Raw genomic sequence first — 18165 nt, forward strand, 5'->3', positions numbered from 1 at the left:
GATTAGAGGAGGAGTCAGTATGATTTCTACACGTTACGCTAAAGCCAATAATAGATATATGGGTGAACACTATGACCCCAACCATAGACTAACCAACACAAGTAGACTTCTCATCCCATTGTAAATTTTGAAGCACGTTTTTCATGTCTAGTTCATGTACGCCACACTGGGCGCTAGTGTCGACGAAACTTTGTTTCTATTATTTTAGGGTTAATTTCTTGATTTGTGCTTTACTGTTTGGTTATATAACTAGGGGACAAGTTATTGTTTATGATTAGATCGTATTATTTGGTTAAACGAGGTTTTAAATGGCTGTAATAACGGGAAACAAATTGTAAACAAAACACGACCTCTACAGAAAAACGGACAGAACTAACAATAAAATTGGCTTCAGCTGTTCCATAAGGATGGGAAATCTACTAAGGGAGTATGTTTTATCTATGCCCCAACCAAGAGAGTGTCTATTTAATATATTTAGACTGTAACTCACTATACTCTACAGCAATGTGCGAGCCACTGCCTGTGGATGGATTTCGTTGGACTAATGAGATAGACTATAAAATATACAAAAATAATCAAAATTATGAGTTTGGATACATTTTAGAAGTTGATTTAAAATATGATAAAAGCTTACATGATTTACATAATGACTATCTATTAGCACCAGAGAAAATGAATGGCAAATTAATACCTAATTTAAATGACAAAACTAAATATATTTTACATTATAAAGCATTACAAAAATATGAGGAATTGGGTTTGGTTGTTACAAAATACCATCGAATTTTAAAATTTAGACAGTCTAAATGGCTTGCGCCCTATATTAATTTTAATATTGAAAAACGAAAATGGGCTAAAAATGATTTCGAAAAAGACTTTTACAAATTGATAAATAATAGTCTCTTTGGTCGATCAACGAAAGTTTCGTGATATATATCTCAAGGATGAGTCACTATTAACAAAATATGTAACTAATCCAAGGTTTGATTGTAGCAACAAGTTTGATAACAATTTACATGCTATACATTTAAATAAATTAGTTGTAAAGTTTAATAAACCTATATATTTAGGTATGACAATTTTGGATATAAGTAAAGTAATAATGTATGATTTCCACTATAATTATATGTCAAAATTTAAGAACAAAAGATTTCTTATGACAGATACAGATTCTTTAATGTATTCTATAGTTACAGAGGACTTTTACAAGGAATATAATGTGACTTGCACTATTTTGATACCTCTGGATATAGTAAAGACCATTTCTTATACTCTGATAAAAATAAAAATAGTCACAGGCAAGTTTAAAGACGAATTAGATGGTCATATTATGTATGAATATTGTGGTTTAAGACCAAAGTTATATTCTTACATTCCTGTAAAATGGTTATATGAAGAAGACAAGCAAGCTTTAGACTAGGTTAAGAAAGCTAAAGGAGCCAATGGTGCTACAGTTAAACATCTCCTTAGACATCAACATTATTTGAACTGTCTTGCAACTGGGCAAGATTACTACGAGAATGTGACAAGAATTAAATCTACAAATCATCATCTTCAAACTTTGACCATGAACAAGAAAGTACTATCCTTTGACGATGACAAGAGGTTTATTCTAGAAGATGGCATCAATACTCTTGCGCTTGGTCATTATAAATTTGATCAAACATAGCCAGGACTGCCAAGACATAGAACCCAGGATCAATTGTATGTGTATATATATATATAAACCTGTAGGATATAGAACAATGAATAAATGTAAATGTTAAAACTTCAATCTTTCACTTATTTATACCCTTACCACCCTCTTAGTCGTTATAAAATTGATCAAAAATAAATCAATATCTATATTATCTACGGCTATATTTCGTTTTATCCCTGCATTGGTGACAAAGATTGTTTTAAATTGTTCAAATGACAAGTCATTACCAACATGATTCTTATATACATGTTTTAAATTTAAATCGCCCTGTTTGAATATTATTAGGAAATTTATGTTATCATGATACAGTCACAGTTCAGTCTCAATTGCATCCGTAACTTATCAATCAACCTGTCAATCAATTGGTTGCAGTCAGTTTTCCGACTCTTTATTTACTGATGTTACATTTAATTTTTTAATTAAAACGCAATATTCTGTCAAATGTTCATCGTCCATTTTTGTTGATTGTTATAAACAGTGCTTAGTATACAAACACTCACGTTGTCACCAAGCAGGCGTTTGAAAAATCCAAAAATATCATTGAAAAGAAACCAGCTGTTGTATTTGACAACATAAAAGTCGATTCACACATAACACGTCACAGTTCAATCACATCAGTCACGACACAGTGTATACAACAACTGACTGTGACTGTGATGTGAATTTGTGTGTACTTCTTCACACTAATTTTACACAAATTTCACACAATTTTCATACAATTTTCACACATTTCACTCATTTCAGTGTGAAATGTTTAGTGCAGCTGAAAATTGTAATAGTGCAGCTGCATGGTTATAAAATAAGCTATCTTTTCAATATCACTTTATATTAAAAAAAAACACATGTTCGTGCAACAACAACAACCAGTAACCAGAACCAATACCAATCCTGCAATCAATCCCATGAGCATTGTAATTTATTACACACAGCACACAGCACTACTACTATAAAAGTAAAGAGTTCTTCTTTTGGAGGTTCCCTACATTTTTCGCAATGGCTGAAGAAAGGTAATTTATAAAATAAGTAAATTATCTCCATTTTACATTGCCTTTGTTTGGTTTTATGACTGAACTAAGGTTACCGGTAGCATATATTCTTACAGGTCAAATTCTTGAACTCATAGGCCTATTTGTGTGTACCCATTGTAAGTTTAGGACTAACTTAATAGGCCTACTGCTTGGTCTATAAAATATGAAATATTTATACTTAGACTTAGTGCTTAACTCTAAACTCAGGACCGGTAGGCCTAGGTACACGTAATTAATGGAAACTTAAAAGAAATTTTACATAGGCCTAGGCTATATCCTATTACTTTTGATCTGGATGTTTGATCATTAAGTTTTGCCTAGGTTTTGAGTTTATGACTTGATGAGTCATTTTTAGTGGATTTACTTGCTCTAGGCTCATCAAAGGTTAATTTGTACTCCAAATTAGCACGAGTCTGTTCAGTCGGTACTAACTTAGTATTCAGTTAACTTAGAGCCTAGCTTACACAAAACAACTTAAGTTAGGTACTTTTTAAATGGTCGAACCCCTGAGACAAAGAAAATTATGAAAGTTTTCAAACATCAAAGTTTGACTGACCTTTGTAAGTTAAATAAAAAATTGTTTTTAATTGGATTAAAAGCCTTCTTAAGCCTACAAAAGTCCTTTTTTGGCCTATTTCTACAAACTATAAATTAGAGGTGAGCTTTATTGCAAATCGTTTAACCAAATTCATTGTAGTCTATAGGCAACGGGTACACTTCCATATCTGTTGGCACAAACCACCGAATGGAAATATCGATACAACTAATGCAGCCTACATGGTATTCTGTTATTATAGGTACTATGATACGTCAGATACTGCCATCATCAGAGACGTTGGTGGCAGTGAGATTGATCAATTGCGTAACTACCAAGATGGCTGTGACCAGCTGGAGAGGGCACTAGAAGATGGTTGTCACACAATAGTCATTGAACTACAACCTCTGGGTGATGAGACAGTTCGATGGATATCAGTTGGAAACTTTCTGCACCAAACAGCCGTATACGCTGGTCTAGGTGCCATTGTCTCAGGTAAGCCTTCTTACTCGGTATGTAACTTAGGGCCTACTTCTATACACAAGGGTGGCCCAGAGGAGTGATCACGGGGGGGGAGGGGTATTTTTTTTACAGATAAACTAAGTTACTATAAATAAATTAGAGGGGAACTTTATTGCAAATCGTTTAACCAAATTCATTGTAGTCTATAGGCTACGGTTACACTTCCATATCTGTTGGCACAAACCACCGAATGGAAATATCGATTGTAAGATATATCGTTTGGTTAGTAAGGTAAGGTTATCCTAACCTAACTAAGCAAACGATGTATCGAATTAAACAATCGAATAATCGATATTACTCATTCGATTGTTTGTGCCAACAGATATGGAAGTGTACCCGAGGCTACACTTGGAGTGAACGTTAGGAATGAATAAAAACTCTAAAATAAACTTGGGATCGTTCAAGACTGACTATTTCTTTTTTTTTTCGTTGTTAAAAGTAGGGATGATCGTCAGACCAACGATTTCAGGCATATACTGCAGTGTTCCAAGGTGGAATTCGGCCACATTCTTCTCCTTATTTATTTCTTCAGCATTCAATATTAGCCTAATTCATTGTAGTTAGAAAATTGAAAGCATTGACTATTGGATAAAGAAGATTAAGCTTATCAAGATAATAATATAAAGAATAAAGATGTTGTAGGATTATCTATAGTCAAAGATTGAAAGGTAGTTGAAAATTGATTAATATGAGTTAAATGTTGGGATTTGTAAATTAAAGTAATTTATGCCTAATTCAATTATTACTGGAGCCAATTTTAAAAATTTCAATATTTAACCCTCGTGCTGGCATGCATATAAACCCTTGCCACCACAGCATAAAAATACCACCAGATCAAGGGTTAAATAGTAGTAATTTTTACTTATTAATTAGAGGACCTGATATCATATTCAAGAATAGCTACAAATCAACATGAGAACACTTGGAACGAATTCTGCAGGCCAAATCTATGTTACTTGGACACGGTGGCAGTGAGTGATGTCCACGGGCAACGCAATTTTAGTTGGGTAGTGCACTTTGTGTAGGTTAACTTCTGCTTACTGGGCAAGAATACATTTGTGTTGGGTGCAAGTCAGGGCTAGAGATATACAAGGGCTAGGCCACACGAGCTCAGAAAGTGATGCCAGGTGGCTCCCCACCACTCCGCCGCTGTGACGTCACGGCGATACCTCGGGCTCCCGGCACCGTATATCTTTGCCTGTGTGAGCTCTGGTATTACCGCACATTTTGCGTTTATTAAGCTCTATGTTGGACATTTTTTATTAGGTATTAATGTGTTTTATAAAAGTAATTGATTTTCAAATAGGATTACGTATAACATAAATTTTAATAAGTAAAAAATTAACTGTAGTAGATATTTAAGGATGGGAGTGGAATGTAAAGCGATGGCTAAGAATACTGTAGTTATTGATCCAATGTATTAAGTTACTGTGTAATATCTGTGTTCGTATTGCTCGAATGTATCTTAATGTATGGATTATTAATTGTATTTATTTATTACTTATTCATACCTTTTAGGATTCATTGAGGTTATATAAAATACATTTATTTATTTATTTATTTACACTAAAAATGTTTATTTTTACTTTATCTCTTGATAATACATTTATTTATTTGGTTTTTATTTGAAATTTGTTGTGCAAAATCGTGAAACTTGTCATTTTATTGTTTTTGGGCTATAGCTTTGTATAAATGGTAATTGGAATCTTTTTACATTTCCATGTAGGGAAATTGATTCCAAACAATTTGTATATCTTATGAAACATTTTCGGTTCATGCAGCAATTTTTCTACCTACTGACAATATTTTCTACAATATATATTTATTTTGTTGCCATTTTCAAATTCTTCATTTCATTACGAACACTTCAAGCTGGAAATAATAAATACGGTTCATAGGTTTGATCGGTTGGTTTAGTTTATATGAATTTTCGAAAATATGACTGCAAAGTCACCAAAAATTCCTTGCCACTACAGAGTTCGCCCATTGCAAGTTGGAGGGTTAACGAAGCCCGCTTTAAAAATCACACTATAAAACTACATTATTATAAACACAATTATTAATATGCGCGTAGATGCCGGGCGACATATGCACTGCCGTGCTAGGCTACCGTCACGCCTCGCTCCGGTGTATCTCCGCTACGTCACTGAGGAGTGGCGGGGTAGAGGAAGTAGGATCAGGCGGCGACCGCTAACATCAAAGGAGTGAGCCAGCCCTTGTATATCTGTAGCCCTGGGTGCAAGTTCTCAATCATTTTTTTCAATAAAACCAGTTCTTTTTCGTAATCTTGGTCTGATTTTGTAATACATTTTCTGTTTGACATGCATATCTGCACCAGTTGAAAGGTTTTTTTTTCGGAAATCCATAATGCTTAGGGAGTAGATATAACCTTGGTGGGAGAGTCAATTACAAAAACATAAATTCTATGAATCATTCAATTGTAATCTGAATGTGTTATATTTTTGTGGTAGTCCATATTTGTTAAAATCACAAGGTCATTAAATTCTAGAAGGCTTAACCCTTTCAGTGCTAGGCCAATAATTCATATTTCGTAAGACTGTTTTGTTTGCCTTTTAATTCCAATACCTGTTGTTTAATTTTAACTGTAATGTTGTAACTATTTTATTAATTAGGTTAAGTTTGAATAATAAGACATTAGGAAAATATATAACAAAGATAAATCCCGGTATTTGTTGAAAACATTAAATAAAACTTAGTTTTTGTTTCAATTTTCCTGGTTTTCCTACAAATGTTGATAGCATTGTTTGAAACCAAAATCTCATAAAATCAAAAGACATATAGTTTACAATGTAATATTGAATTTAACTTTGATATAGTTGGACGAGGTTATTGTAATATAGCCATTTTAGGGAAACTAATGTTTTGCAGCAAAGTCTCAGGAACACATATTTATGATCACTATTGTGTTTCAACTAAAAAATATCATCTAAATAGTCCGTGACTAACTGGTGCTGCTACCTAGTAACGCATTGAACAACAATCTGTAGCGCAGACAACAGTCTTCAAGCACAGATAGCCGAAAAGGCTAGGGCGTGTGTCACTTGGCCAGTGGCATTCGTCTGCTTGGGTTCGAATCCCGTCCCATGGCAAATAATTGGTGACCTGTGTGTTTGTAGCGATATACTACAACCACTGGGGCATAGTGAGGTGTTCATAATCCTTGGTTTAGACATATACCTCGAAATCATCGGATTGGGCGAATCTTTTAGCTAAGTGGTTGTTAGTGTATCCTATGAACATGCAAGTCACCAATGGCCGTTTTGCTACTTTTTGTTAAAATAACCTTCCTCTCTATATCCCTTAGAGATTTTTAAAACAACGATATATCGTTTCATAGCACTGAAAGGGTTAATAATGCAAAAACTTCACTTTGCATATTTATTTTTTTAACTTCTCGAACCTTGAAATAAACTATGAAGCTTGTACACGTTATCCTAGATAAATTTAATTTTTATGTCTCAAAATAGCTTATTTAAGCACATAATTTTACATGTGTTCCTTAGCTGGGGGTATTCCATATCCCCCAAAATATAGGTCTTGTACCGCCCTTTCCTATACAAATACTTTGATGGTAAATTGTTTATATAATAATTACGTTCTTTGACGCTTGCGTCACAGCGGTGACGCATCAGACGGTAAAGATCAGCTGATCACTGGAGAACTGGGGAGGGGGTAGGAAGCGCAGAGACAGAGTAGTAGTTGTCTCCTGGAGTTTGGGTGTGTAGGCGACCTGGTCAACGCTGAACATGGTCTACGAACGATAAGTTATCTTAGGTTTGGTTAGTTAAATAAATATGATCTAAATTTTTTTCATGAAGGGGGGAATCAAGGGGTTTAGGGAACTAGTAGCCTAACTATTTTAGCTTAATATGTAAATTAAACTTTCGAGCACACTCGTACCCTCAAGGTACGAGTGGAAGTTTTCATTGTTCTTTTACTTATTAAAATATTAATTAGATGCATTAGTAATATTAGATCATCAAAATGGCTGTGATATGGATGTGGTTAGGCTCAGTAATTAATTTAAGATCATTATTATTCAACTCAGAATGTCGCTCGCAACACTAGATTGATTATATTGAGCCTTAGCGATCCTATGAGTCCTGTACCGTTACTATAATTTATAGTAACACGACACGCTTCAGTTCTACCATCTTCCTTTGTGTTATGTTTTTTTTTATGTTAGTCAATATCAGTGTTTTAAACTTTTAAATATCTTACCTAATTTATTTTTCTTGTGAATTACAAGTTAAAAAAAAAATCAAGAACCAAATACAGAAACATTGAGGTTGTATCATTTATGATTTTTTCAGTCAGTAACAAAATAATGCATAGATTTTTTCTGGGTGCTCAAAAGTAGATACAGTGTCAATTAAAATAATTAAAAGTAACATTTTTCAATGCTCAAGGATCTATTAAATCAAAGCCCAGCAAAGAAAGGTTTAATTTATAATTTTACGTGTGAGGCTAAGCCGATCAGACCAGGAATTAACTAAGAAAGTGTCCTAAATTTCTTTAGTATAAGCTGTGAACGATACTTTTCATCTTTATTCCTAAAGTTACTGTTCTGATTTAAATTACAAAACTACATTGTAAAGAAACATCAGCGTTTATGGTCATAAAAATAAAACAACATTTACTGGGAACAATAAAAAGCACATAAATTAAAATAAAAATGTGCTGTTTGTTTTTCCTTTACTGTATCTAAATCATAACCATACATTTTCTTTGATATCAGCTGACATAATGGTGACTCATGTAAATTGAGAATGAAACGTTTAGCTATCTTTTTCAATTAGGTTAACTGATTCAACTAATCTCAGTCAATCTGTATTATCTAGAAATTATTTTTGGTCTTATTTGATAGGTTTTGTGGGGCCAAACAAACCAGCCCTGTTCATGCCCTTGGCTTGCACGTCCTTGCTGTGCACCGGGGTGTACACTATCTCCTGGCAGTTGGACCCTTGTTGTCAGTACCAAGTGAGCGAAGACCCACACCTGTCATGTATTCTCACTGACCACTTCTTATTCTCCGCCTCTTCCGTCATACTTGTCAAGAAAGACAACTTCCGAAAGAAACTGCTACACAGAGCTGTCACACTTGCATCTACAATACTGGCCGGGTATAATATCTACATCATTGGTTTAGACTGTGGCAACAGTATTGCACAGTATGTTCAGAAATTTTGTAATTTCATGTTTTAATAAACACAAGAAGTCTTTTGTTAAAAGAATAGTGTAGTTAGTATTTTTGTACGCAGGAGATTATTCCCAGATATTTCGAGGAATTTAAAAAGTTATAAAGATTCTTTGCTAAAATTCCATTTTCTTGTATGCTGTTTATGAATGTAACATATCTATGGCTAAGTACAATCCATGTTATGTTTTCAATTGATTACAGGCGAGGGTTTACTGTAATCTTTAGCTTTGTTTCTATATATTTAATAAAAATTGTATCGTACAGTTGACTTATTTTGTCTTCTTTTAGTTCATCACACCTCACATGTCATGTATTCTTTTTACTGTATAGTCAAAATTATAGTACATTTTCATTGATAGGAGCTTGAAAACTCCCTTCTTGGAAAAGAGTCCTTGGAGGCTAGTGGTCATCTTAGGTGATTTCAAGAGGGTTAATTAATATCCAAAAATAGTTTTTCAAACACCACAGTAATTATAATGTAAATATCTAGTATACTGTGAGATTAAATATCTAATATACTGTAAGATTAGAAATTTGCTTTGTTGTTTTTTAATGGTTTTTTTAGTTAGAACGTCTAGGCTCCAAGGACTCTAGAGCTAAAGCATGTTGGGCTACCTGTGATACTGAATGAAATGAAATGAAAATCCTTTATTTCAACAGGCAACGAGTCCTGAATTGGAAACATCTAGGTGTTATAAAGTTTTACGCTTAATCAAGAGCTTTCTTTAGGTTGATTTTATTTATTTATTCATTAAATTTTGTACAATATTTCATACATTTGTAACTTATTCATAAGATAAACTATTAATCAGAACTTATTCTTGGAAGTTCACCTTCTTCTTTTTAGCTGAAAATTAGAAATAAAACTTTTAATGATAATAAATATTGTAAGAAGTTATAATATACAAATGAGAACCAATAGAGAACTTATACTTTATGATGATTCACTATTTTCTCTTTATAAAAAAAGTTGTTCCAATTGATGAATTGATAAAGACAGTCAAATTAACAGCCGGGACCAGTTAGTGTTGGCTGGAAAGTTAAAAGAGCACCATTCTTAAATGAATTCATGAAAATCAACAAGAATAATTACCAACATAGTGCATTTACAATTCCCTACCTCTAAGTCATAATGGATATCAGGTTGAAATGTGCAAACTTATAAACAATAGTCACAATTAAGCCTACCTGCAGGAGAGACGAGTAGGCGAATTCCAGGGATGCAACAAACGTCCAAGTCCTTAGATCCTTCCTTTACCAATGCTGTAAATATAACATTGTCAAAATGTATACATTACAGTAGATGATTCAAACCATGGCCAAAAATCATCCCACTTGATCCTAATAAATAATGAAGAAATAGTCAGTGCATTTTTCAAATGTTTACAATTAGATTTGTTTTGCTTCTTTATACTTAAAGAAAAATACTTTTATACCAGTTTCAACTTAATTTTCTATTTTACAACTCATATAAATTACAGTGGTTGGCCATACTTTCTCAAATAAACCTAGGCAGTTTAATTGATGGATTGGTAGAAACATCCAAAATAACAGGAATTCCCCTTTAGTGTTGGCTTGAAGGTTAAAACAGCACCAATCTTAAAAAGCATTAATACAAATCAACACCACTTAATTATATAGTGATTTTATAGTTCCTGAAACACAAAGTCGTAATCAAAATCAATTTAAAATGGGCAAACATAATAGAATAACCATTACCTGCATCAGGGTCGAGTGGGCGAATGCCAGGGATGCAATAGATATCAAAGTCCTTAGAGCCTTTCTTTGCTAATGCTGTAAAAAATAACATTCAAATTCAAATTACATTCAAAAATCGAAACCGTGACTTAATTGAATGTTGTTCTCTTTCAGGAACGTCATTATATTATTAACTCAAGCAACTAGTTTTGTTGAGTGTAGGCCTATAAAAACGCACATATTGTTTATATCAAGCTTTTTAAATAAACAACGCTTAGTATGAAATAAACAATACCCCCGCTGCAGCAAACCTGCGTACTAAGCAAATTTCCATTCTGAATTGATTTTCAATTAAGTTTAAATAACATTAGGTTTAACGAGTACCTAGGTTTTGCTGCTATAAGGAAAATAATCAAGTTTTTTTTTTATAATAATAGCTCAGTATAAGATAAAAAAGTTGCCAAGTTGGATCAAAATATATCCATAAACAAGCAAACTACAACATTAATAAAATTCTCCATAAGAGTAAAATAGGAATCTTAATTTTATAATTTTTATAATTTTCTACATTGCCAATATACAAAAACACTTTGATATACTAAATTTTTGGTTTTGTTAATCTCTTTAAAACGGTATAGAGAAAAATTGGGAAATTTTGTGTTTTTGAGGGTCAAAAATTAGAAAAACCAATTTTTACCCCATGAAACCCTGCTCCAATTACCCAGATGTAACACTGGGCCAAAGCCAGTGACTAAACAAAACACTCGTCATTTTTTTATTAATTAATTAATTTATTTATTTATTTATAAATGGTTGCACCATTTTTGGACGGTTTGCACCGGATTTAGGAACGGTTGCACCAATTATGGGGTCCATGTGGGTTTGGTGTATGAGTTGATCATCCTGGTTTGCAAACTCATTCAAGTTTATCCTGCCTTACCCCTTTAAACCAAGTTCTACCAACATCGGACAAAAATTACAAAGTTATCGTGTTCACTGACACATATATTGACTCTATATATATATATATATATATACAGAGTTCAGTACAAAAATGACCTATTTTCTGCAGTAAATTGTTCAGTGACAGGTTGTCTAAGGTTGGTTGGGGGGTTGAATCATTCGAATGCCTACACAATGCCATTATCTGTAGTCATAAACAGTGGTAATCTGCTGTAAGCTTTTTTTTAAGTAATGATTCAGTCATTGCAACTCAGCAGCAGTTCCATATATTCTTTTAATTAGGTAGACATGGAAGGGTTTCATCTTGAATATTTGTATGGATAATCAAAAAATGTTAACATATTAATTCAAATTTATCAGTGGAAATGAAAATTATCAACACCACATCAAAATTTGGGTATCAAAACAGTTAAACATATTCAAAGCAGGCGTTTGTTTCAGCGTGGGCCTACGAAGACTGTTTTCCACAGCAGCACAAACTCTATCGAATGTTTATTTGTCTGATCATAATTTGGACGGCTAGTTAGCTTTTTTTCAACGAAGAAGCAGTTTTTCTAAAGTTAGTAACCAAACGCATGATTGTGCTATGCGACGGAAACTCCCCACTGACCTAATAGGAAGAATACAAGGAACTGTCACTGAGTTGCGATGACTGAATCATAACTTTTAAAAACGACTTGATGACAAACACTCGTTGCTCAGAAGACCACTCTTCTATTACTACAGATAATGGCATTGTGTAGACTTTCCAACGAGCCAAACCCTACCGCTCAGACGACCTGTCGCTGAACAGTGCAATGCAGAAAATATATCGGTTTTTTTGTCGCACCCTGTATATATATATATAGTTTTTTTGCTTCTGGGGACCTAAAAACAAAAAAAGTAAATCGGTCCTAGGTCTAGGTCTTACCATGAGACCTACGGTAATAGCTTATTAAAAATATGGGAAATTCACTAAAACTATAGCTATACAAACATTATTTCTTTTAAGAAATTAGCCAGATCAGAACTGTTTACAGTTGAAACTGTTTCTTTTCCACTTTTAGGATAAATATAAAAACACAAGTTTTGTTGCTTTAAATTATACTCACGCAGCTCGATTTCAGACTTGATCAGATCGATATCCATCTTCTCATCGCACATTAAGTTGATAGAGCTCTGCCATTGTCGGAAGTCGTTAGAAGTACCTTCAACAAATGTCAACAAGCTCGAAAGGACAAAAAATCTGTGGTATTATAATTAGGCTTATCACAAAATATATACAGCTACCTTACCACTATAGCAAACTCACCAACTTATTATGGGCTACGTTTATTTGCCTTATCCTATATAACTTCAAGAACCGCTAAGCTAGGTATTCTTTACAGTATAACTAAAATTCATGGTTTCAATGATTAGTATGAATTCACAGATTTCTAGGTGTGGCATGTAGGCCTCATTGAAATTTTCTTCCACGGAAGGCGGCCCAGACATATTTAATTTTAGTGCAGAAAGTAACCCCCAAATAATCCCATAAAGTAGTTAACTAAATAACAATTTAGTGGTACCGTAGTGAATTTCTATATGTAATTTTATTTATAAGTTTTTCACTAACAAAAATAACAGATAGGCTTAATGAAAACACTTGATGACATCAATCTTTTCTACTACAAAATTTACTCTGTGCCTGTATGAATTATAATTGCGATAAGCAAACTTCACAATACAAAATTTTACAACAAGTGTGTAACGTAAAAAGAGTAGTAATTTTTTAGAGGGAATATTGCATACACCACTTAAAATGTCAGCTGATTTAGGGTTGCAATTTTAGTTCTAAAAATCATGATTGATTTCAAATGTCTATCTAACTAGGCAGATCTGTATCTAGATGTCATATTATTATAATTTGTAATACATAGCCTATGTATTGTTATTTGTTCTGGCTAGTTAAGTTCCATAGACCAGAGGTCAAAAATGATAAGGGCGCGACTTGCATGACCCCCACCCCACATGTTAACTAGCCTAGACGCTTCCTTAATAAACTGGACTTTGTAGCAGCAAGACGTGTTTTATTGAAGACCCGTCATAAGACACTAGATGACTCGGCTACTACATGTTTTCAGTTGATTTTCTTTTATTGGCATTAAGCTGGCAATTGAGAGACATGTAGGCCTATACACAGTAGCCAGCCGAAATGGAGACTGTGAAGTGTACTTGAATATGGTATGGACCGGGAATTTATCCCTCTTGTCAGAGTCTCCATTCGGATCCAGCTGTTCCTGATCATTGGGCTTTAAATAAATTATCCTGACTAATGAAACCGCTGATCTTAGTCAGTAAAAAAGCTACACAGGTCATCACACACCATTCTACACTTATCCTTCACACATACTTGGATTAAAATACGCACCTAGGTGGCGTCCCCATCTCAATTATTGATAATTGACGGTGTTTCAATGGTGCACTTTAACCTTATAAGGACGCGATCACTGGTAATGTGTATTACACTGATGAGTGGCCGGACAAAGACTGCCCCCCGGACAATTACCCCCCCCCCCCAAGCAGGTTCCTACGTCATATTGACGTCAAAGATCGGATGGGTAGTTTTCCAGCCACAGACACTCAAGTTTTGTTGTCAAACAGTTCTAAACTTACCTAACCTAACTAACCAAACTTGCTGTAACATTTTGAAATTCTGTTTGTTATTCCCCATATACCTTAGCTGTTATCAAACAAAATTACTTGAATCAAAATTAGAATGATAATTATTAAGTATGAAATTTAATTTAATACATAGCATCATATTTTGCTATGGAGGAGGGTAGTATTCCTGTCCCAGACACGGCTCCCATATTGATTAACTTAGTTAGCATTTCTGGGGGTAATATTCCGCATCCTCGCCGTGATCAAGGGATAGAATCACGGTATCACTGCACTGCGACCACAATATATGCTCACGAGTGTTGCCGTGACCGCCAGAGCACAGGTGTCTTACGTGATCTCAGAAGAAAATAATTGGGGTTTTGCTAGTAATATAAAAAGCCATACCCCCCCCCATTACTCAAAAAGGGGGGCAGATAGCGAAACGGGGATTGCTCCGTTGAATTTCTCACTCAAGCAACCTTTGAGTACCTTTGACTAGGTACTCAAAGGTTTCAATCCCCTAACATCATTTCAACAAACACCCCAGATCAATAGGCCTACATGTAGGGAAAAGGGGGTTTAGCCCCCTAGCGGAAGAATGGGGCAGATAAATGGCAAAATTGGTGTAGCCTATTTGTATTGAGGTAGGTAGGTAGATATAATAAATCTGACAAATTGGGAGGAAAAAAATATATTATGGGCGTTTCTCCCCTTGTAAATAAAAAAGGGAAGTTGTAGGGGGTTGCGATACCAGGTTTGCACTGTTTTACTACAAAAGTAGGGGAAATACAAGGATTAGGGAAAAATCCCTGCTACAAATTCCCACTCCCCAGAGCCATACACCTACCGAAATGGCATTTCAATGATATAAGCTAATAAGTACAGGTAATGTAGTTCAAAAATATAATCGTCTTACCACTCGCCTCCTCCCGGCATGGCTCTGTGTGCTGTTGTTGTAAGCTTAGCTCCCGCTCCCTAGGGAGGTTACTCTCACGCTTACTAACACTTTCACTATCTACTGACATACTGTAAGATGTTTATCCGTGATCTAAGTTAAATTTTAAAGTAAAATCTATTTAACTGCACTAAGTACCATGCAGATGCACTGAACCTTATTTTCAAATCAACCTAACCACAAATTTTCTTTATTCGCGTTTAAAAGGCGCGTAAAAAGGGCAAAATGTGAGCTTCCAACGGAGCAACAGCAAACAGCAAAAATATTCATTTACTTGAATTTAAGTCAGACCGTGATATTGGCGGTAAGCACTGAGCATGTTTTTTGTTGGGATGATGGAACAAACATGTTATATCCAATAAGTATTTAGCTCTAGCTGGTATTGGAACAGCAAATGCAATCTCCAAAAACATTTTTCCTGGGATGACAGAACAGTAAAAAAAAATATTCAAAAACATATGCTGGGATGACGGAACAACAAACAATGTATTATTGTAATACAAGTGGCTAAGGTGTTCAAATAAAGACGCAATTAGTCTAAGGCTGAATTTGGGTGATCAGTTAAGAACATAAGTTGGGTAAGGCTATAAACTCGGGGGTTAAATTGAAGACCTAAGGTAGGCTAGAGCTCAATTCGGCTGTTCAATTCAAAACCCCAGTGTAATGCCTAACATGTAATGTCTATTTACCCGTTGTTCTGTAATTTTTGTTTTAGGGAAATCACTTGTAAAGCTCAAAAATAAAAACACTCGCATGTAACTTTTTTACTTTTGAAGTAGGGATGTTTCTTAATGTCAAGCAAATGGGGAAAAAGTATGTATCAGTCTCCATGGTCACCTTAATCGACATAATTTCTGTTTATGTTTAATATACATACGGCCCCGGGTACGATACGAGCGGCGAGCGGTATGAGTGGCGCCGCTTTGACATCGGGTCTCATTTAGTTACATGTAAATTTGTTGAGGCTGGCCACGATACGTCTGAACGGCGAGCGGCACCGCTCAGCGCCACTCGTGGTTCCAAGTCAAAACCGATTTTCGCGAAAACCACTTGCCGCTCAGGTGTCATGCTTCAGTTCGGCCTAAAATGACAGGGAAACAGCAGCAAACATACGATAAGGGTCGATAAGTGAGGTGCGATCCAGGGAATGTTTGAGGAATGACCAGCACGGAAGTTTTAAAACAATTCAGTCATCAGAAAAGTATGGAACACTGCTAGGGTTAAGGTTTTTTTAAAAACTAAGTTTTTCTTAAAAGACAAACAATTGTCAGATAGCATTAATAATTTGCATACACGTCTTGCAGGTAAGCATAGTTTACCATTTTCGACCAAACTGACTCATAAATAAAACTGGTAAATTTTGATAAGCGTTACAAATGTGCCGCTTGTATCGTAGCCACCTCCGCCGCTTACGTCCCGCCAGGTTGCCACTCGCCGCTTACCGCCCACCACTCATATCGTCCCCGAGGCCTACCACTTTTGTTCTAACATTCGTGGATTTAACCCTCCAAATAACAACCGCAAGGAAATACAGTGATATTAAGGTCCCGGGTACGATACGAGCGGGGAGCGGCATGAGCGGAGCCGCTCTGACATCGGGTCTCATTTAGTTGCGTGTAATTTGTTGAGGGTGGCCACGATACGTCTGAGCGGCGAGCGGTGGTAAGCGGTACCACTCAACGGCGCACATGGTTCCAAGTCAAAACCGATTTTCGCGAAAACGCCGCTCGCCGCTCAGGTGAGTCATGCTTCAGTTTGGCCTTATATGACAGGAAAACAGCAGCAAACATGCGTTAAGGGTCGATACGTGAGGTGTAATCCAGGGAATGTTTGTGGAATGACCAGCACGGAAGTTTTAAAACACTTCAGTCACCAGAAAGTATGGACACAGTTAGGGTTAAGATATAAAATTTGGCAAATTCATTCATTTCATTCTATACTATTGACGTTAGGTCAAAAAACTTGGTAGGTTTGCTGCAACAGGGAAACTAATTATTTGAGGTAATATTATTGAAAAAAAAACCACAAAAACCTAAATCCAACCCCTTATGTTAAGATGGCAGTTTTTGTAAATATTGACTTCCTACTTAGTATATTGAAGCATTCTTTTATGCCTAATAGTAACGGAGAAAATAAAATTTCTATGTCATTCTTATGGAGAAAATGAAAACTGTTGTAGTTTACTTGTTTATAGATATAAAATTTGGTAAATTCATTAATTTCATTCTATACTATTGACGTTTGGTCAAAACACATTTTTTACCTTCCCCGTAGCAGCCGACCTAAGCACGCTAATGTTATACACACAGTTGCACCTGAGCTCACAATTCTGATAAACAACTGTCTTGCAACTGGTTGTTTCCCAGATGCCCTAAAAGTAGCTAAAACAGTCCCAATTTATAAAAAAGGTCCCCGCGAAAGTTTGTCTAGTTCTGTTTTTGCCAAAGTTATGGAATCTGTAATGTTCTCTCAAATGTATTCCTACTTTGAGGAGAACAATCTCCTAGTTCCCTCACAGTTTGGCTTTAGGAAAGCCAAATCGACAATATTAGCTGTAGAGTCCTTGGTGTGTGAAATTATCAAGTCTTTTGAGTCCAAAAAGTCAACACATGCAATTCTTTGCGACTTGTCACGTGCTTTTGACTGCATTCCTCACAATGCCCTTCTGGTAAAACTTAAATTCTATGGTCTAGGATATGTTTCCCTCAAAGTGGTTTCCTCTTACTTGTCAAATAGGAAACAAGTTGTTAGTTGGAATGGGACTTTTTCAGAGAAAGGTGATGTGCTCCATGGAGTTCCCCAAGGCTCTATCTTGGGACCCCTCTTATTTTTGATTGCCATGATTTGCACTACCATTTTAATAGTCAAATTATTCTATTTGCAGACGACACCATTTTATTTTCGTCTGATAAAAACTGGTTC

At 35.1% G+C, this 18165-nt stretch overlaps 2 protein-coding genes across 2 annotated transcripts; one reads left to right on the forward strand and one right to left on the reverse strand.

Annotated features, from left to right (window-relative positions):
* The first annotated feature begins 2692 nt into the window (after positions 1–2692).
* On the forward strand, positions 2693–9273 carry LOC128998802 (transmembrane protein 11-B, mitochondrial-like). Its single transcript, XM_054425159.1, has 3 exons — positions 2693–2706; positions 3525–3757; positions 8673–9273. Exons 1-3 carry the CDS (start codon positions 2693–2695, stop codon positions 9008–9010), a joined length of 585 nt encoding a protein of 194 aa, XP_054281134.1. The 3' UTR covers positions 9011–9273.
* Positions 9274–9820: 547 nt separating this feature from the next.
* LOC128998803 (uncharacterized) lies at positions 9821–15436 on the reverse strand. Its single transcript, XM_054425160.1, has 5 exons — positions 15205–15436; positions 12758–12853; positions 10725–10799; positions 10194–10268; positions 9821–9852 (listed from the first exon to the last, which is right to left on the reverse strand). Exons 1-5 carry the CDS (start codon positions 15311–15313, stop codon positions 9821–9823), a joined length of 387 nt encoding a protein of 128 aa, XP_054281135.1. The 5' UTR covers positions 15314–15436.
* Positions 15437–18165: the final 2729 nt, after the last annotated feature.

Source organism: Macrosteles quadrilineatus, unplaced genomic scaffold (genome assembly GCF_028750875.1).
Source record: "Macrosteles quadrilineatus isolate MER2022 unplaced genomic scaffold, UCM_ALF_1.0 Scaffold_7__1_contigs__length_78375512, whole genome shotgun sequence".
Lineage (NCBI taxonomy): Eukaryota > Metazoa > Arthropoda > Insecta > Hemiptera > Cicadellidae > Macrosteles > Macrosteles quadrilineatus.